The 20,589-nt window shown below is 38.5% G+C and overlaps 3 protein-coding genes across 6 annotated transcripts; 1 reads left to right on the top strand and 2 right to left on the bottom strand.

Annotated features, from left to right (window-relative positions):
* Window positions 1-299: 299 nt before the first annotated feature.
* On the bottom strand, window positions 300-11,319 carry LOC146483757 (uncharacterized). 4 transcript variants are annotated; one of them, XR_014863831.1, is made up of 6 exons: window positions 9,422-11,319; window positions 7,969-8,163; window positions 7,561-7,785; window positions 6,193-6,403; window positions 4,388-4,539; window positions 1,228-1,367 (listed from the first exon to the last, which is right to left on the bottom strand). XR_014863831.1 is itself a non-coding variant. In XM_085105900.1 (5 exons), the coding sequence occupies exons 1-5, from the start codon at window positions 11,246-11,248 to the stop codon at window positions 1,117-1,119; spliced, it is 2,709 nt and encodes a 902-aa protein (XP_084962026.1). In that variant the 5' UTR covers window positions 11,249-11,319; the 3' UTR covers window positions 300-1,116. The 4 variants fall into 4 exon arrangements, 2 of the variants coding, with proteins under 2 accessions (XP_084962026.1, XP_084962027.1); XR_014863832.1 differs by having other exon boundaries at window positions 1,231-1,367; window positions 4,392-4,539; XM_085105900.1 differs by lacking the exon at window positions 4,388-4,539 and having other exon boundaries at window positions 300-1,367.
* A 49-nt stretch (window positions 11,320-11,368) lies between these two features.
* Window positions 11,369-15,616, top strand: LOC146483756 (protein jagunal homolog 1-like). Its single transcript, XM_085105905.1, has 2 exons — window positions 11,369-11,639; window positions 14,131-15,616. Exons 1-2 carry the CDS (start codon window positions 11,458-11,460, stop codon window positions 14,480-14,482), a joined length of 534 nt encoding a protein of 177 aa, XP_084962031.1. The 5' UTR covers window positions 11,369-11,457; the 3' UTR covers window positions 14,483-15,616.
* Window positions 15,617-15,857: 241 nt separating this feature from the next.
* Window positions 15,858-20,302, bottom strand: LOC146483755 (interleukin-1 receptor-associated kinase 1-binding protein 1-like). Its single transcript, XM_085105903.1, has 3 exons — window positions 20,028-20,302; window positions 17,566-17,837; window positions 15,858-16,393 (listed from the first exon to the last, which is right to left on the bottom strand). The coding sequence occupies exons 1-3, from the start codon at window positions 20,238-20,240 to the stop codon at window positions 16,120-16,122; spliced, it is 759 nt and encodes a 252-aa protein (XP_084962029.1). The 5' UTR covers window positions 20,241-20,302; the 3' UTR covers window positions 15,858-16,119.
* Window positions 20,303-20,589: the final 287 nt, after the last annotated feature.

Raw genomic sequence — 20,589 nt, 5'->3', positions numbered from 1 at the left:
AATTATACGAGGATATGCATGTTTCTATTGGGAGCTGATTTAAGGTTAAACAGAAAAACGAAGAGAGGTTCTTACGTTTGGTTCTTAATTGAATAAAAATCTGGTCTTGGAGAAGACTGCAGCTATATTATTTTATGCACAACTTCAATCTATTCCAATTACATAAGACTGCAGCAGATTATCTGAATATTATTGGCACCTTTTTCTAAAGCAATTTCATTAACATAAACCTGGCGAGGAGTTTACGGGCAACATTCTGAAAACTTTAATTTTTTACAGAGTAATGTTCATGGGACAAGTAAATCTTCTTGGATCTAATTCTGTCTCTTCCAATCACAGAATAATTGGTTACTAAGTTTGGTTTTTCATGTCACCAGTTGAAACACGTTGTTTGTTGCCTTTAGTGAAGAAATGTTAGTCTGGTAAAGAGATTCATCCAGTGCCTAGTAGTTAGACACAACGTTTGTGTTTCAGAACAGTGTCTCCTAACATGGAGGTATTTTTGCAAAGCTTTTCACCATGCAGGAGAAGCAGATTTTAACAAGAGCTGTGGGAATTCAAAAAGAAAATTTAGGGTAACCATGCATTTTTCAGAGATAATAAAGCAACAGTAAAAAGCTTTAAAATGTACAACAATGTATGGGATTTTCTGTCCAAATTGAAGCTCAATTATCTCTGAAAAATGCCTGGTTACCTTTTTGCCTGGTTTTCTTTTTGGATTCCAATAGTTAACCCTTTCTAAGATCTGCACGAAAACACCTTTGTATTAGTAGGCACCATCTTGGAAGAAACTTGAGTTTCTCTGACCATTTTGAGATTTGCAGAACATTTGAGCAGTAACAAATACAGGCACTATCCTTAAAGTAAAATTAAACGTGATAATTTCATAAATAAAATAATGTTTTTTCTGGTGTGGAACGATCCCCATCATGCAAATTTATGCCATGCAAAGGGCATTCAATTTGTTAGTTACTGTTCAGTTTGTAGTACTTCTTTTTGTACAAGGTTGAGCTTCTCGCCTCACAGTATAGCTTATCTGCTTTGCAAATACTTTATTAAAGAAAACTAAATAACGTTAGTTCCTTTTTGTTTCGCTAAAATCTTGAACTGCATACGCTACAGAGCAGATATCTCAGCATCTTCAGGAATAAGGCCAAGACCTTTGAGGGCAAAGATAGCTGCCTGTGCTTTAGCTTGTTTCTTGTTGCTGCAAACAACAGCAGGTTGATACTCTGTGCCATTAACTAACACTTTAAACAGGAACTGCTTGTGGTGAGCAGGGCCATGGTCAAAGATCAAAGAGTAGTCGGGAAGCTGCCACTTTCGCTTGCTGCAGTATTCTGCCAGTGCTGACACTGGGTGCTTTCCTAGAAATAAACATTGCAAACCACAAATTAGTGAAACAGAAATAGTGCATACCTCTTCTCCAAGAGTTTGTTCACTTCAATGCATTAATGAGCAGTTTACTTCATGAATGACTGAATGAGTTCATGTAAAACAAAACAGCTTTGTTTTCCCAAGAATCTTGAACATCAGTGATCAAGATTCCAGAGAAAAAAAAAACTGAAATTAATATCGGTAACCAGTTTCAATGAAATGGATTACAAAACACAGCTTTTTGCTCCTTGAAGAACAGGCCCCATTTGTTCAAAGAATAGAAAAGTTTATCCAGTGATCGATAGCTTGCTATCCAGCAGAGCAAATGGACTCCAACTACATGCAATGCACTCGGCAATATATTTTTGCACAGCCACACACTTCCCTTGTTTTATTTTAGATTTTACAATTCATTCCTTTATATGGTAGGTGCAACTTATCCAGTGGATAAAGTTATCCACTCTGTGAACAACTAGTTCCTGAAGCCTAGAGCAGGTTGCATAAGACACAATGTTGGACCTAATTGCTTATGCCAGACGTTACAATAGTGATCTTAACTGGACTGAACCTGTGACATAAGCATTTAAGCAACTCAACCCAAGAATGTTTTTGTTGAAGCACATCACAAACCCATGTCCCTAGCTTTCCTTTCTAACAGATCTTTTACCTGATGATCCCAAAACAATTCATAGTTTGGAATCTTGAAAGAGAAAGTGCTTACCAACACTTCCTGTGACAGACGTAAATGTTTGGTAGCAAAGAAAGAAAAATATCCACCAATGCAACCAAGGCTCACAGCTACAGTAATAGCACCTGAGAACATTGCCAATTTGTTTAATTTAGAGTTTCCCAAAATGATAGAATGGAAACAAGACATGTAAAGTCAAAATGCAAACACATGGTTTAGTTTTTTGGGTAATTCAATCCAAAAGTAAAAAGTATGAATACAATAATTATTACTTGTTTAGTGAGCTTCAAATATAAAGTATTTTACTTTAATCAATGTAATGAAGTGCAAAATGACAGAAATGTGGTAAAAATGCAAAGAATGTAGTTCTGTAAAATAAGGAATTGTTCCTTTATGAAAGCCACAACAGTTCATCTTAAAATTCAAAAACTGCAGTGCTGTTATTAATCCATTGCAAAGAATCAGTGTTAATAATAATATTATTGTCCTTTGTCACACATGGTTGTTTGTGATGAATGAAACAATGATTACAAAAAGCTAGCCACTTGTGCGGCTGACAGCTCAGAATGGACGAACGGAAATAATTATTTGACTGTTACAGTGAGCAAACTGATAAACTTTCCAATGTAATACTCCAAACAGGAGCAGAATTGTTTTGAGAAAAATTGATCTACATGTAGAGTTGTGAAAGTTTATAAACTGTATTGGCTCATTCTTTGATCATAAACAACAACTGAATAATAACCAGCACTATTTCACACAGATCTTAGCTTTGAAGCATAAACAGATAATTCGACAGTTTCAATGGGGTATTTGTGATTAATTAAATACATATCATAATATTTCAAAATTGTCCAAATGTTACTTGAAGTATTTATTCCAAAAACCCTTGAAAACACTGAGTTATATATAATTGAAATACATGAAGTAATGTTATGATTCATGCCTGTAAAGTATTCTGACTTATATCTTCAGACAGAGTATAAAATATACATGGGTACAGGAGGCTCAGAAACATGTGCCACTATTCTCAGGCTATGCATAAGCATTGCAGAAAATTCTCATTTTTGATTGGAACTTTTTCAACAGCACACCATTTTGGCTGTTGAGGTTCAGCAGTGTAAATGTTTGAACCCAAGAGTCACATGATAAGTGGGTATAGGATGTTTGTCCGAGTGAGTACAGACCTGAGAACAAGACTGTTACTTAAGAAAAATTTCAAGGAGCCCACAAGGTCAAAACCCAAGAAGTTAGGAGCCCAACATGTAAAGTGTTAAGTCCTGCTGCAAAAAAATTTAGGCCCCTAAAATTTTTTTTTGCAGCATCACCTAACACTTCACATGTTGGGCCCCTCACTTCTTGACTTTTGGCCTTGTGGGCTCCTTGAAATTTTTCCAAGAAATTTTCTTGAGCGCCTCAGGCTACTGGGTGCCTGTTAGGCAACAACCTTTTCTGAGAAGGACTGTTAATGACATTGATGTTGCTGATATGTTCATCAATGTCATCCAGATGATCATACTTAACAAAGTTACAACTGTATAAGATGCCTATGTTGCATTGGTGGCTATTTATCTTTCATTTGGCAGTCTAGGTTCTGGATCTTTCATTCCCAACCACTAAGATTTAGAATTTCAGAAATAAATGTAGCTAGATAAGACAGGATACAATTATTCTGTTAACCCACCACTTATTGACTTATTAACTATTTCAAAAGAATAGAGTTGGAATTTAAGCTCATTTCTGCCTCACAATTCTAAATTATTATTATTATTATAACGGTAACCTTTTTTTCTTTCATTCAAATGACATGCAAAATTATTTTTAACTCTGTGAGCTATTTGCAACAATGGTAGTGTCCAGGCTTAGAAAGAAAATGTTTATAAGATGCAATCAGACGATGGACGATATCATGACTTGTCTCCTTGGATATGTCCTTCTTACCAGCATTTTTCCCCCAGAATTACTCAAGGGAATGAAAACTATAGTACTTTGTTAAAAACAAAATAAAAAACACCATACCTTTTTTCTTCAAACAAAGGAAATTTTAGAATTTTAACACAATTTTTACAGTTCAAGTCAAGCAATATTTCCTCTGAATAACTTTGACTTCAAAATGGAAAATAAAAGGCAAATTCTCTGACCAAAGATTAAAGGCTTAGCCAAATATCTGACTTTCCAGTCCTCGCACATAGTCAGCACTAGATAAATGAACATGTCAAACTTTATTCATTAAACAACAATTAATAACAGGGTAGTTCTGAAATTCACTTAGAAACCAAGAATGAAAGCATCCAGACACTAGACAGAGCCATTCATAATTACCTGCCTTCATCATTTACAAGTCTTGTGACGACGACCATTTGACGGAACATTCTCCTTGTGGTGCTAAAATTCTCAGCAACATTGGATCAAGAGGCATTGCAAATTGAATTGCTCGTGCACGGGCTTCACTATGAAAGGACTTGTGTCCTTCACTGCTGGGAGAAATTTTATTTATTTTTAAACATCAGTGAAGAATGGCACGGATCACTGCCAGGCCATTCTTCAGTGATGAGTTTTTGCTGTTTTAATGATTCTAGAATGTAAAAGTTGTACGCTGGACACTTATTTAGATGAATGCAAGCAACTTCAGGAAAATCTGCCAGAATGAATGTTTTAGTAGAAATGTTCAATTTGGAGTAACTGATATCAAAGAGAAGAAAAAATGTAGGAGGAAAACGAAAACACAAAAAAACAATAGAAAAAGCTTTGGAAGGAAACAATGTAAAGAAATTGAGACAGTAACAAGTACAGAAACACAATCACAATCTGATATTAAAATAGAAAGAAAAAGGAAGTGTTAAGAAAAGAACTTCGTTACAGGAATAAAAACAAATAATGTGAAGAAAAGAAAAAACACGATTAGTAGAAAGTATTGCTCTCGTTTGCAACTATTCATGAACATATCGCTTGAAAGCATTCATAACTTGGTGGGTATCAAAATGTGCTGTGACAAGCCACAAATCTTTCAAAGTCGGAAAGTGCATTCGGTGAACTTTTTCAATGATAAATGTTGAGCAGAAATAAGTGGTCTACAGATATTAATATGTTTTACGATTAGTTAAATTTGTCTGAACATAAAGAGATCCTTTGCCTCTGATAAGCTTGGATTGAGCACCAACCAACCCACATTGAACACAAAAGTTCTCCTCTACATGTGCAGGTACAGCCTCCAACTTTTAAAGTTTTGTGGTGAATCATGCCATGTTTGATACCACTTGGGCCATGATTTTCAGGCCACATGTTCACTCTTTGGTGCAACCAACCGCAATTGAGGTGTACAGGAAAAAATACTGAAGAAAGATATGACAGGTTTTCCAAGATTGCAGAAGCACAAATTATATGATAATGAGAAAGTTGTTTTTTTTTTCCTTTGGAGAGTAAGCAATTCAAATTCCAATGCCTCTGGAATAGAATTCTTATTACATACTACACAATAAACACAACTACACAACAATGTTTATTTATTATTAACTAAACATAATTATTGAAAACAAGAAAACTAATGATTAATGCCCGAAAATGAATTGGCTGAGGGAAATATGTGGCAAATACAATACATCTGCGCACCATGATAAACTCACAAGGTGTAGGATTTTGCTCACAAGACCAGTAGAATGAGATCTTCATGAAATTAAAGCTGACCTTTGACCCTAGTAAATAATACATTCATCGAAATCATGACTGCACACAAAATTAATGTTGTCTGAATCAAACAGAAAACTAGTTGAAAAAGCAGGGCCAACTAAAACACATTTAAATTAAACCATGAATGACATGACCCAATAGCTTTTTGTGTGACTGTAAAAAGCACTTAAACCACACAGGTTATTCCAAAACACAACATGTCTAAATCATACTCTGTAAACTTCCTTGGAAAGGAAAACTCTTGCCAATTTATCACCACAAGGAATGACAAACAGCTTGGCAGTACCATACTGACAGAATTCTGTTGGATCATCTCATTTCATGGCTTATGCTTGTCTAACAACATTTTCTTCAATTGGGTGTATACAAGTCAGTTCATGAAACTACTGGTAAACCTATAACCAACAAAAAACACTTCCTTAAGGTTATTTGCACAGTACCTTGTAGGTCCAGCATTGTAGTAGCTCCCTTCTTTGTTGCCTTCTCTTTGCCTGTGCTGAGCCCTTTCCTGTCAATCTTGACAGTGAGAGCAATAGGTTCGGCATAGCCTTCCCCTCTTTTACCAATCACTTGGCCAGGCTTCCAACCCATCTTCTGCAGCAGCTTCATTCCAATCCCTCCACTGACTGGTGCAAGGTTCTGAAACATGTCCTAAAAAATAACACATGTATTTAATGAAAGTATCACAACTGTATTTCTCAGTATACTAATAATGTTGGTGCACTATAACTTTATTAAGTAAGTTAGAGACTGGACTAGCCAGTCAAAAGGGCAGTAGCCTACATGGGATACAACATAGTTGCTAATCTTTGAAAATAAGTAACCGGCATCTCAACCCCCATCCCCCGTACACACACATGCCACTTTTTTGTAACCCACCCACCCCCCTCCCCTTAAAAAAATAAATAAAAATAAAAACAGCCACACTTTCATTATTGCATGAGTTTAAGGCAAACAGACCTCTATAAATTGCACAGTTTAGTTTATAACTAAGAAAATTGACCTTGTTTATTTGAGTTTCTTGTCAGTGAGGGCAAAACCAAGATGACTGGTTTTGATTGCATGTTCTTGAGTTAAAACTAATGAAGCTGTAGAGACTAATGCCTGAACCTTTCTATAAAAATTTCTGGTATTCTGGGAGGATGCAGATAACTCAAGGTAGGTATCTGCAATATCGTATTATGAGCAAAATGTCTAAAATTCTCACAGCTACTGAGAAATAAGCCAGCTGGACAATTTAGAATTAATTTGGTGGAACAATATCCAGTGACTGACACTTACAACTTCCATTCCTTTAGGAGCAGTATTTTTACTTGACTTTAAACATTTTACAGTCGAACCTCGATTATCCAGACCTCGATTATCCGGATTATTCGATTATCCGGACTTTTTTCTCTGGTCCCATTTTTTTCATGAACATTAATTAGTTGTGATCTTGAAAACTCAAAGTCGCAAAAAGCCCAATAATCCTTTCAAAAGACTGTTGAAACAGCGTATTATCCTTTGCGCTTTTCCAAATTTGCAAGTGCGACAAGACAAAGAAATATTCAGATGCGTTCAGCTGATATCCGATTGGCTCATTTGTTACAGGCTGTGTAGATTTCACAATTAAAATGATGTTTTTTTTTGCTGTAACCTTTTGTTTACATTTCTATCTTATTAATATTCATATTTTTCGATTATCTGGACTCTCGATTATCCGGACTATTTACCGAGGTCCCGTTGAGTCCGGATAATCGAGGTTTGACTGTATAATTAAATGTGGTCACACGAGGACACACCTTCTGCACCTACTTAAGAAAAAGTACCTTTTTGGCCCATGCTTGATAGCCTCCTTGTAAATGTTCCTTTGGCAGAAGGTTCTTGACAAGTTCCCCAGTAAACTGCCCAGGTTTGACATTTGATTGGCACCAATTTTGCATCTTCATTTGAATTTCCTGCAGTATCAGTAGAGCCTCTATGTCATTAGGATCACTCTGGAGTCGCCGCTGAGCGTCCATTCTCTTAGCTACAAGCTCGCTGATGTCAAATTTCTGAACATAAAAAGAAGAACAATGTATGAAGAGAATCATTGTTTCTTTAAAAGCGTTTAAATTCATCACCAATACACAAGCCTCCGATCTGGCGCAACATTTCAACCAATCATCAGGCATATACATGTATCCCTATATACTCAAACACCCATATCAAAGCTGTTCAATATACATGTGCTTTACCTCAGCTGGAGGTGGTGCAAATACTTCATTTTGTGGCTGTGTTTGAGTAGCAGAGCCATCAACATCAGCTACTACATCAGCCCCATCATTAACAACCTCTTTTTCCCTGTGTTTGCTGCCACACGAGACTGGAAACTGCTCCTGCAAAGGCTTGCTTGAGTCTACAGTTGGAACACTGGGTTTGTTCATGTTGACCTACAAACAAGATGAAACAAGATTTCCTGAAGGAATTCAGGGTCATATGCAAAAAACCTGGCAAATCTGAATCAAAACAACAAAAGGTGATCTAAACTGCACTATAGGCCAATTATCCCCCAAGCTCTTCAATTTAAGATAACACTACAATATAAAACACCATGGAATGGGATCTTTATTTCATCAGTAAGTGTACATGAAATTTATAAATATATTAAATGTATAAATACAGAGAAATGCAACTTCTTTAACTAAATACACTGGACCGCCGGTAGCGAAAGCTAATCGAAGCGGGCAGAGTAAGACAAGAAGACAATATAAATAATGGAGTAGAATATCCTTAGATAATGAAGTGATTACTTTATGAAATAAATAAATAAATACACACATACCGTATTTACTTGAATAAGCGCCGTGGCGCTTATTTAATTTTTCGTGTCTCCTATGCAGCGCTTATTCGAGGAAGGCGCTTATTTGAGGGCGGCGCTTATTGAAAGGCTCATACCATAAAGCCAAAACATTTTGATTGTACAAGCAAACGCTGACAATCTCCTTACTGCAACAGTTACAGGGAAGAGAAAGAGGGAGGTTGGGCTTGTCGTACCCGCCAAGTTTATAGCCTTCACGCAAGAACTGAAGAACGAGGAACATTTTGAAGAGAGAATTGAATGAAAGAGCATCAAGATATACTCACTTCGAACTGAAAAACATCACTATTGATGAAAATAAATTCCCACTGCTGGCTTAGAACCACATTGCAGCGATTAAAGAGTATTTTCATCATCTTATGGAAATACTCAAATAAGCGCCGCACCGGAATGCGGCGCTTATTAACCATTCCGCTCCATATGCGGCGCTTAATCGAGGGCGGCGCTTATTCGGGGGCGACGCTTATTTGAGTAAATATGGCATATATGTATATGATAAACACTGGCAGTTTGTGGTTATAAGTTATGAATATTGCAACAGTTTAGAGATCAGGGTAGACGTGTCAACATAGGTATCCTCAAGTGACAGAACCTTAAGTAGCGCTTCATGAAGTTTTTTCTTAAAGTTATGTTTGGATAGTTTCCGAATATCAGGTGGAACAGTGTTCCATATTTTAGCTCCAATTCACAGGGAGTAAGGATTCAGCATTTTATTCATAATTTTTTTTTTCAGCTACCCTATTAGCAAACATCTCCAGTGGGTCTCAAGTAGTATTGTACTTCCAATCCTAACTGCTAGGTTGCTAATACCAGGAAGGTAATCAACTTACAGGAAATATGACTGGCGGAATGGTAATATCCGGCTTTTCTTTCACCAAAAATGGGTGATGTGCCACTGGCTGAGATTCTTCTTCCTCAGCTTGAGTGTCCTCTCCATTGTCATTGGCAGCTCCTTCCTTCTCCTCTTGCAACTTCTTACAAAAAGCAGTAAGCTCTGCAATGGTCTTTCCTCCAGCTCTCTGAGCAACCTTTACCTGCTGCAACGAGAGATTGGTTGCAACTGGCTTGTCAACATTGCTAGACGCTTTGTTCTCCAATGTGGTATCATTATTGGTAACTGGTAAAGTACTATCAGGCTGAGTCTTTTCTCTTGATTTTGACTTGGACCGCGATCTGCTTTTACTCTTACTTCTTTTTTTGTCTCTGGATCTTGACCTTCTACTTCTTCCTCTTGAGAAAGAGCGGGACCTTGACCTAGATCTGTTTCTCCTTTCCCTAGACATTGATCGAGATCTCCTACTTCGTAAACGTGATCTTGACCTAGAACGAGACCTTCTTCCCTTAGACCTCGAACGAGATCTCACGCCACTTCTTCGTCTTCTTGAATTTGATCTGGAACGCGACAATCTCCTCTTTAAAGAACTCCTTCTCCTTGAACGTGATCTTCGTGATCTCGAACGTGACCTTCGCTTGAAAGAGCCAGCACCTCTTTTCCAGCGAGGAGGAGAAAACCTTCGGAAATTCCTAAACACAGGAGATTTCCTCCTAGATCTAGAGCGTGATCTTTTGCGTCTAGGTGATCGTGATCTTTTACGTTTAGGTGACCTGGACCTTGACCTACTATAAGAACGAGAGTGTGATCGGGATTTTGAGACATGCCTTTTACGGTTTCGTCCCCTTGAATTTGACCTCGACTTTGATTTTCTCCTGGATGATTTGTTTTTTGATCGTGATCTTGATCTGGACTTTTTGTAAGATACCGATTCTTTAGAACTTGATCTTGACCTTGATTTTCTTTTACTTTTTCTGTCCCTGGAGTGAGACAGTGAACGTCTACTTTTGGAGTTACAAGAGGACTTGTCACTTGGTGACCTTGATCTACTCTGAGAGGGTGATGCACTCTTCTTCATCTTAGAATCAGCAGCTTTCTCCTTTGACGCTGACCTACTCCTTGAGTGTGAATGGGTCTTTTTCTTCTTGGATTCATTAACTTCCTCTTCTAGTTGCATTTTATCATGAGAACTGTCTTTCTGTTCCTTCACAGAGACTGATGCAACATCCACGATTCCTAACTTTTCTTCTCCACTTAACCTTTGCACAGAAATCTCCTCGTTTTCAACCTTCAATATTTTTGATTCACAATCTACCTGGGAATTTGATTCAAATGCTTCTTTAGCTGTTTCCTTGAGGTCTGCTTCTGATGAAGACCCTGTTTTATCAGTCTTTTTGGTTTTCAAAACGTCGTTTTCTTTTTCTGATTTCATATCATCTTTGCATTCTACATCTAACGTTTCCTCCTTCACCAAAATGAAGTCATCATGTTCAATTTCCTCTGGCGACTTAGAACGCGAGTGTGACGAAACAGAGCGTCTCTTAGAAGCCTTGGAAGAACGCTCTCTTTCACTCGAACGTGACCTCGACCTTGAGCGAGACTCTGACCGAGATCTATGCTTTCGTTTCTTGTGCTTTTTCTTGTCTCTCGACTTCGACTTGGACGAATGTTTCTTGTGCTTGTGTTTCCTCGAACGTTTCTCTTTCGAAACATCGCCATTCTTTTTGTCTACATCTGTAGAATTAGCAGCTTCGTCCTTGCCACTCTCTTCCTTCATGTAGACAGACTTTAAAACGTTCGCAAGCTCATCAGACACGAAACTCATTATTTTTAATTCGCGCGATCGCGATAATAGCGATCCAAAATGGTGGCTTTGTCAGACAAATACAGCGCATGCGTTTCGCACTATTCCGCTGACTAGACCCAGTTTTTCCAGTCCCCGACCTTCCGGACAAGGAAAGTTGAACAGTCGAAGAGTCGATCCCCATTTTTTTGTGGTACACTCAAACCAGGCAGGTGCATCAAACACTGATCATGGCTTCGAGAGATGGCCCCCGTGCTACCGGTACAGACGGCTCAGATTTTACACACAGGCAGCGAGTAGCTTCCCATTACAAAGAGAGCGTACAGTGGAAGGCGAAATTGAAGGCCTGTCTTTGTTTCCATTTATTTCTTATCGTGTGTATTGGGGCTTGGATTGCCGCAGCGTACAGTGGGTGAGTTCATGAAAAAATCTTCCTTTTACTCTCGGTCACAGTAGATCAAAATTCAAAGTAACACATCCATGTCTAAAAGTTCAAAGGCAACGTTTTAACGTGCACCTGTTTAGAACAAACACGGCTAAAATTTTAACAACGGTGAAGTTCAATCTGTGAAGTTGTTAAATCTGTGTATGTTGGCTAATCAGGGCAACTCTTACCCCACTCCATAGCAGGAAACACTGGTAAGACTCATGCCCCCACCCCTTACCCCTCCCACCCACCCACCCACGTAATAATAATAATAATAATAATAATAATAATAATAATAATAATAATAATAATAATAATAATTTTAATTCTTATATTGCGCACTTTCCATGAAATTATCAAGTGCGCATTACATGATTAATCTATCTATAATAATTAAATACAGAGTATTTAAATAATAATTATTAAAAATATACCATAATAATGTATGGGCATTTGCACCAATCCTAAGCCCCCTCCCCACTTACCTACCTAACATTTTACCTACTCCCTTCCTCCCAAGTGATTCTGCAGTGGCAAAATGAGAACATTCACATTATATTGGCTCGCCTTTGTATTAAATTTTACATAGAATTTCAGGACAGCTGAGAACATGGACATTCAAACTCAAGCCAATGGCCATCATTTTGACCTTGAGTTGGAATGCCTCCATTTCTGGATAGGTTCCATGTTTCAAATGAAAACAGATCAATTTTCATGCCACCAATACTTGTTGTCGTGACTTGTTAACAAAACTAGTAAATGCATAAAGCATACATTACGCAAAGAGAAAATCATGCCCCATCTCCAATAGCCTGCAATGCAGGTATTTTTCTTTGAGCGAGTGAATGCTATAGCCGCCATATTGGATTTTAAAAGCAGAGGAGGATTAGGGAGAGTAGAAAATGCAACCAGGGTGCTGCGTATTAGGCTGAAAACCTTTCTTATCCAACCCCCCTTTCCACCCCCTTTCCCCAGCTCCCTAAGATGGGGGCATTGGTCATTACTACTCGGGCCGTAAGGCGGACCGAGTTAAGGTTTCGGTAGCATTATCAAATTCTTTTTTCTTTTTGGGGTCGCGATGGGCCGAGAGATAAGACTTCGAGCCAGTCGAGCTATTGTTCTCGGTCTCGTTTTTTGTACTCGGCTGGTACAAGTTACATTTTCTGTCTTGTTATCAAATTCTGTAAATTCTCGGTCGCGTTCTTTGTTTTCGGGCCATGAAGAGTGTTTACAATATGCGAGCCAGACGTGCAAAGCATGAACAAAACATGCGAGGCATGAACAACCCCAACATAAACTGCCAACCGTTAAGCTAACCTAAGTGCTATTTAGGCTAACTGGAGTGCTCTTTAGGCTAACCGGAGTGTTTTTTAGGCTAACCTGAGTGCCTGAAGGTAAGTTTTGTTTAACCGAAAATTTGGCAACTAAATCAGCCTGTGACCTCGCGGCCAAGATAAAGATGTCTCACGTTTACTATAGAAAAACAATCAATGTAGAAACGGTTTCTGTCTTCAAATGAAAGGTGAATAACAAATACTTTCCCCTGAATTTCATGTAAAAATATAAACAGCGAAACATTGAAAAATGACAAATAAACGTACGCGTGATGCGTAACGTTACTCTAGATCCCCGGGGGGGGGGGGGGGGGTACTCAACAGATGCTCAGGTAAGGAGGTGCGGCCCGGGCGTTCAAACACTGACCCTGTTTAAGACACAATTCTCTGATTTCTCTATTCCGTTTAAGACAGAATTCAAAATTTTCAGGCTTTTTTTAAGACATTTAACCCAAAATCACACCCTGTTTAAGACTAGAATGCGATAAGAATACACTAGTTTCTTACTGTATTTTAATGCATTGGCAATCACAATCTGTTTAAGCCATTAGGTTATGTAGGGATAACCTTTTTAAGACAGAAAGTGATGAAATAGATACCCCATTCAAGACAAAACACACTGAAAACCATACCCTATCGGGCCGCACGTTAAGGTCACATAAGGGGAATACCCCCCGGGTCTAGATCATACTGAAAATTACGATCCGTCATTGACCCGGTGTCACATACATATTAGAACCGTACAAATGGTTTCTGTCTCTAAATGAAAGGTGAAAAACATAAGGATTAAAGCCCGGAGATTATAAAAAGCATTCATATGACAAATGTCGTTTTCCCCTGTACTTCATTCTGACTGCAAGAAATGCAATTCTATCTGGTGGTTACTTATTGCCTCACTATATCTCTGTATCTATCTATTTGGTAGCCTGCGAGCAAGCTCTCTTGGGGGTGGGGGGCGGGAAGGGGAAAGAAGATCCACCCCCAAGAGAGCTTGCTCGCAGGCTATCTATATGGGGGAATTGGTGATGCTGGAGGTTATCACTGTTAAAGGATTGTAGGCTTTACGCACCACACAGTCAAATATGGTCCGAGTATAAGCTGGAAACAGCTTCTTGTTTCATTATTTCTTTTGTGGTGAACAGGTTGGCAAAGGCAAAGCCACATCCTTGGGAAACAGCCTGGCTACTGAGCATCATTCCTGTCATTGTAGGACTTGCAAGCCTTCCAAAAAACAATATAAGACAGATGAATGTTTGTGCAGGTGGCATTTTGCTGATGGGAGTTGGTCCTCTAGTGTATGGTGCTTGTACCATGATACAAGACATCTATTTCAACATCAGTCGAGGAAGAGCCCCAGCTACACAGGCGTGGCAAAATGCACCAATGAAAATGGCAGCTGTCGCTTTTGTGATCCAGTTTCACGGCATCAGCTTGTACTATGCAAACAAGCTCAACAGTGCCTGGAGTTCCAAGGGCGAGAAAAAGACTTCATAACAAGAAACCTGTGATAAGTGTTACCTGCTTTTGAGTGACATCTTTTTGTGGCATTAGTTGACTGAGAAGTAGTGTACTCCTAAGTTTGAGCCATCTCCCTTGATCTGACTGCACCTTTCAATAACACACAAACACTGTTGTTCACTGAGACCAAACCATTGCATTTCCATGCCCATCTACTGTCATCTTACCAGATGTGTTAGGAAACCCAGAAATTTAGATCAGTGGGCTCAAAACGTCAAATTCGTTTAAAGGGGAAGTATCACAGGAATTCGATGTCATTTCAGAACCTCAAAAATGTTTGTCTAACAGAAACAAAAAGTAATTGTCTAGTTTTGTTATAAATTACATGTATCACCCTAGTGCAATAAAATTGTTGATTAGTGCCTCCGGCCAGAGACAGAGTAGGTTGGAGTGGATTGCAGGGTTCGTACTCTTTTGAGCTTTTGAAATTCCATGACTTTCCATGACCTTTTCCATGACTTCTCCAAGTTTTCCATGACTGACCTAAATTTGACCATTTTCTTGGAAATCATCTTTCAATTTGGGTATGTTTCTACTATTTTCTTTGCAAAAAAACCTATATTTTGTACTTTTTAACAAACATCATTTTCCATGACTTTCCATGACCCACACCTAAATTCCATGACTTTCCAGGCCTGGAAAATGAAGTTATAAAATTCCATGACTTTCCAGGTTTTCCATGACCCGTACGAACCCTGGATTGAAACTTGAAAAATGTCAGGCTAATGTTTTTCAAGTTCTCACATTTTTGTTTCCAAAATGCGCTAGAACAGATCATGAGTTGTTCCTATCAAGAATTGAATTGATCTCTTTCCTCTCGTTGTTCTGGAATTATTTTGTACCTAAGTGAAGGTCTTATTTCAGCAATTTTAACAAAAGAGCTCAAAAACCCCATGACACTTCCCCTTTAAGTTTGATTGGTAAAATTTAAGTTCAAATATACATTTCATATATTCATATTAATTTGGATTCAGTCCACTTTGTCAGTTGTACTATTTGTCTGTTGATTGTCACCATAATTATCATTGACAGTAAGAAAAAAAATTCCAATGATAACTTCAATTCCTTTATTGAAAGGTATGGTAAATAAAATGGAAAGCAAAATCTGGGGAGAACAAAACAACACCTGTTTTGAACTCTTCGCAGCCTTTGCTCAGTATACTTAGCCACTGAACTCAGCCAACACGCCAGAAAATGGGGGTCTTTGAACAGTTTGTTTTATTGCAGCTTGACTATGTGTATCCCTTAGAGAGAAAAAAAGGACTGCAGTCCATGACAGCTAGGTAGATGTTGTGAACTACATGTATGTTCAATGTTGTGCTGTACTGAAAACAACTGCAGGACATGAAGCTGCTATCTCAGCTCATTTTATTATAAAGAAAACATTTGAGTTCACTCCTATTATTTGCAGAAAATAAATGTTCTTTGTTTAACCTACAACATTTCTTCTTGGCCTCACGAAAATAAAATAAGAAAAGTTGCCATTTGATTGTGCCCAACAGTGTGATGAGGCTTTCAAAAACATTGTCTGTTTTTCTCAGCCTAGAAAACACCTCCCTCAGTTTCAAAACAAGTCTAAAATTAATAAAGATTTGACTTTATGTTTAATTTGTCTACTTCCTCTTGTGAGCCTTTGCTTTTTCTCTAATCTCAAATACAATGAAGATCTTAACATTAACTGTGACAGTTGCTAAGGCAACCTTCTGCTCAAAAGTCAATTGTGCTTCTGTCCTGTCTCCATGTATAGTCTCCATGTTTGCTCCCACATACTCATCAAAATGTTCTTCCCTTATTAAGACTGGTGGACCCAAAGACTGATTGAACATTTGAACAACCTCAAGAGCTTTGTTCTTTGCATTTCTGACTGCACAAACACATGCCTGTCGTCTGAAAACAAAATATTTAGGTTTAAGCCTTAACAGCAACTCCACTGTGAAACTAACAAAACTATGAACCCTATAATTATTTTAGGAATGTTTATTGTGTTTGGAAGGAAAACCGATCAGAGGCTAGGAAAAAACTGCAAGCTGTAATGGTAATCACTTTAATTTGTGTTTTGTTTTGTTTGTTTTTTTGTGGTTTGGCTTTCCTTCCGATTGGTCACAGAACAATAAACATTCCAGAAATCATTCTTAGTGTTCACAGTTTTCTTTTTATTTTGACATTAATTCTACCTGTAGAGTAAGACACCAACACAAAACCTGTGTGAAGCTGACCAGTTACCTTCCTTCTTTTGAAACAGGAGCAGTGCAAAATTTCAAGTTGTTCTTTTAGGCCACCAATTCTAATTTCCCTGCTTGCTCAAAATGGCTGTCCAACTGTACCATTAATAATTACTTTTTGATGGGTCACTTAACAAAGGAAACCATTTCAAAATTATGATGGTGTGTTTCTTTCTGTGTCTTCACTCAGAACTAAAAAGGCAAAATTTATTGCTCTCAAAGTAAAAATGCCAACCAGTCTAAAAATTAACACTAAACACAAAGTTCACAATGAATTCTATGGCCTCAAATCAATGTGAATTGTATGTGAAACATGTACCATGATGTACAATGGAATAAATGTGATGGTATATTTTAAACCTGATGAATGAATGAGAATGATGTATTTTTTCCGTGAGTGACACAGGCCTACTCTCAAAAAGGAAATCAGAGTGCTCCTATATCCTATCCTGCCTGTGCGACACTGAAAAAATACATCATGTACCATAATGTTTAGAACATAACATAAAATTAATGCTCCCTAGTGTTGTCTAGATCTCCAAACATTGCTTAGCCCTATCTAGACTGGGTGGGGTTGGGGGATGGGGGGGGGGGGGGGGGGAGTTGTTCCTTCTCAATTCTGCCTGCTCAGACATATTGTGCTGCTTGTCATTTCTGTCTTCACTTGAATACTTATTGCGACATTTGCAACACAATTATGACTGTTTCTTGTGCTAAGACTAATATTGTACTTGTACTCATGTCAATAGTGAAAACTAACCTTTACCTAGCACAAGTCAAAAATATCCATGTTAGTAGCAAAAATTGCAGGTATTGCAAAAGTAATACACCTCTTACCTCAATGAATCGAGCTTGCTTGGTGTATGATAAAGCACAGGTCTTGATACTTTAACTGTCTCATCAAGTTTTTCCACCAAGAGATTGCACACTTGTTCACACTTGGAAAAATCATTAAAATCTACAACTACTTCGACATCCATCTGATATGACTTTTCAACCCTGTTCAGAGATTTATGGATTTTAAAGTCCTTGATGTGATAAGATTTCAGTGTCTGTAGCACATAGTCCACTCGCCGGTTTACGCTGGTTTTAACCTCCTCAACAGATTCCTGTATAAAGAAAAACTGAAATAAAAACTCTGTCCATAATCTATTTCATGGATACACTAAAAATAATGAAACATGGCAGTCCTGATGTTCCCTGCTAGCAGAGGTCTCTCACGGCATGGCAAAAATGATACGAGGGAGAGAGACCTCTGCCGGCCCCCGACGAGTTTCCTAGCACGCATGCGCTGGCGTTTCCTTAACAACCAGTGACGTTCTTGTCACGTGCGACAACCCACAAAACCGGTTTGCGCGCGAAACTTCAGCTGAAGGTGCGGGCGTGTTGTGGAGATTTGTTCGCGACGTGAAGAGATGCCGCGAACTCCACAGTCTCGCAAATTTGCGGAAAGTGCGTCACCTCGGACTCCCATTAAACCAGCAGAGGCTGGAAAAGACGGTAATTGCCTTTTGTGTGGTTTGCATTTCAAAATAAGCGGGCAGAACACTTGGAGATCCGTATCATTTTTGCCATGCCGTGAGAGACCTCTGCTAGCAGGGAACACCTAATGGTGACCCCAGAAGTGCATTGGCAAGCTGATTTCATTGATTCAATTTAATAATTATAACGTTTGTAAGGTTAACAAACGACACCGTCTTGGAGAAGGGAGTTTTTTGCATGGGTTTAAACTCTTGAAAACAAAGCGCAAATCAGAGAAAAATAATCCAGGGCAAAAATTCAGGCACTTTGGAGCGAACAAATTGACCCAAAAATTCACATGGCACATTTTTGCACTGAGCCGTACAATTCTCATGAGAAGCTCTGAAAATGTTGTAAGTTTCAAGGCTCAACATTATCATGGGATTTCGTTACTATATGTTTTCTGTCTTGCCACGGGTACCCCAAGCTCTATGAGAGTTACTGACCATGACCTTTGCGTGAGTATTGTAATTTGAACGTCACGGCAACCATTGCATAATGCAAAATTATAAGGATTTGTATGGGAAAAAAAAAAAACAATTCCTACTTCAATTTAAAAATACCAAGGAGTTTTCAAATGAAAAAAATCCCTAAATGACCTTCCTTGTCTGTTGTTCTTTCTCCTATGTGGTTTTTGGAGCGATTTAGCGTGATTTCAGTGAGTCTTTGTTCCATTGCATTTCTCTCTATATCTCCCAACCCAAGGTTGGAGAGATGAAGCAGAGTCCGCTGAGGAAAAACACTGCCGTAAAATCCTTTCAGAGCCTCTGATTACCTAAAAATTCCATGTGGACCACGCACGATAGTTCTTTTACCCATCCGAGCCATTTAACCGGACTCGTTTACATGGAGAGAGCATTATTTAAAGGTCGCCAATATCTGTAAGCTTTCCATTGAGAGCCATCGATAACAGCTTTATTCAGATGTCTCCCGCCCCGAGCATTTGAAAAACAGCTTAGCGACCCGGCCTAAGGTTCAAATTAGTTACACACCCCATGGGTGACAGTAAAATGATGCCAACAACAATACTGCATTTTACCATGCTAAATCGCTCCAAAAACCACCTAGGAGAAAGAACAACAGACAAGGGACTTCAGGTAGGGATTTTTTTATTGAGAACTCCTTGGTATTTTTAAATTGAAGTAGGAATTGTTTTTTTCTAATACAAATCCTTATAATTTCACTGTTATGCAATGGTTGCCGTGACACTCAAATTACAATACTCACGCAAAGGTCACGGTCTATACGTCTATTCCTGTCATAGAGCTTGGGGTACCTGTGGTCATGCAAAACAATATTTTATAAAAAAATACTGAGTTGACCTACATAAGCTTATGCATGGGTATGAAAACCATGTGGTACTTGTAGCAAACGAATGCAAGTTTATGAAGTTTCAAGTCAACAAATTTATTTCCAGCCAATTAACTGTGAGGCAAGCTTACATCAATTTTATGTGCAAGTTGTCGCAAACTCAGTTACTGCGAACCAACCCCATTTCTAACCATACATTAAGCTAATTATAGACTACGGCCTGCAGTACAGTTGTCATCCTTGAGATAGCTCATTTCTTAATAAGGACAAGCTTACTGCAAAGATTACTGAATCTAATCCTCTTTCATTGTTTGACACATTTGTGTCGAACAATGTGATCTTTGCAATGAGCTTGTACTTCCAAATCAATCATTAACTCGATATACAAGCTTGTCCTAATCCTGCGCAATTGATCCTTTTTTCCTTAACCCAATTCAAATGCGAAATAAAATTACGACTTAACTTACTTTAGCGTTGGTACAGACAATCGACACCCTGGCTTTGTCAGGTGGAAGACTCACTTCTCCACTTTCCGTTATCTGAATTTCTCGTCTGTTGTTTAACGCTTCTTCGTGTTTACATTCCGTTTTTGCAACAGATGTATCTTGATTTTCACCCGCAGAGGTAAACTGAGCGAAAACTTGAGCTGGGCTATGTTTTTTGGACGACAAACGACTCATTTCGTGGCAAACTCTCGTTGTAAACAACGCTACACGATGTGTTGCCTTCAGCGACCCAACGACATTCGTCCCAGTGCCCCAGAGTAATAAAATCGGATTTAATCCCGAGGGATACGGGATGCTACCCGTATGACTATACGGGCCAGTAATGCGTCTGAAGCAGGCGTAATATTTACACGATGCTTGGATAGGCAGTACAGAGTGAATAAAGGTCCCATCCGTGTAGATTTTAATTTGTCAGTATACCAATCCATCACACTCTAACGGCAAAAACAAATCGGGTCTCTAGGACGCGGCCATGTCTTTACTCTAACCAGAGTCAGTATTTTTCAATAAGGTAATTCTTGAA

Source organism: Pavona decussata, unplaced genomic scaffold (genome assembly GCF_977016875.1).
Source record: "Pavona decussata unplaced genomic scaffold, jaPavDecu1.1 SCAFFOLD_38, whole genome shotgun sequence".
NCBI classification, from domain to species: domain Eukaryota; kingdom Metazoa; phylum Cnidaria; class Anthozoa; order Scleractinia; family Agariciidae; genus Pavona; species Pavona decussata.
This window is presented reverse-complemented; position numbering and strand designations above follow the sequence as displayed.

Coding starts and splice junctions, on each gene's coding strand:
- LOC146483757 (XM_085105900.1), bottom strand. CDS start 11,248: ATGAGTTTCGTGTCTGATGAGCTTGCGAACGTTTTAAAGTCTGTCTAC. Junction 8,164..9,421: donor TTCCGCCAGTCATATTTCCT/GTAAGTTGATTA, acceptor TCTTGTTTGTAG/GTCAACATGAACAAACCCAG. Junction 6,404..7,560: donor ATCAAGCATGGGCCAAAAAG/GTACTTTTTCTT, acceptor GTTATTTTTTAG/GACATGTTTCAGAACCTTGC.
- LOC146483756 (XM_085105905.1), top strand. CDS start 11,458: ATGGCTTCGAGAGATGGCCCCCGTGCTACCGGTACAGACGGCTCAGAT. Junction 11,640..14,130: donor ATTGCCGCAGCGTACAGTGG/GTGAGTTCATGA, acceptor TGTGGTGAACAG/GTTGGCAAAGGCAAAGCCAC.
- LOC146483755 (XM_085105903.1), bottom strand. CDS start 20,240: ATGAGTCGTTTGTCGTCCAAAAAACATAGCCCAGCTCAAGTTTTCGCT. Junction 17,838..20,027: donor TTGTCTGTACCAACGCTAAA/GTAAGTTAAGTC, acceptor TTCTTTATACAG/GAATCTGTTGAGGAGGTTAA. Junction 16,394..17,565: donor AGCAAGCTCGATTCATTGAG/GTAAGAGGTGTA, acceptor TTTTGTTTTCAG/ACGACAGGCATGTGTTTGTG.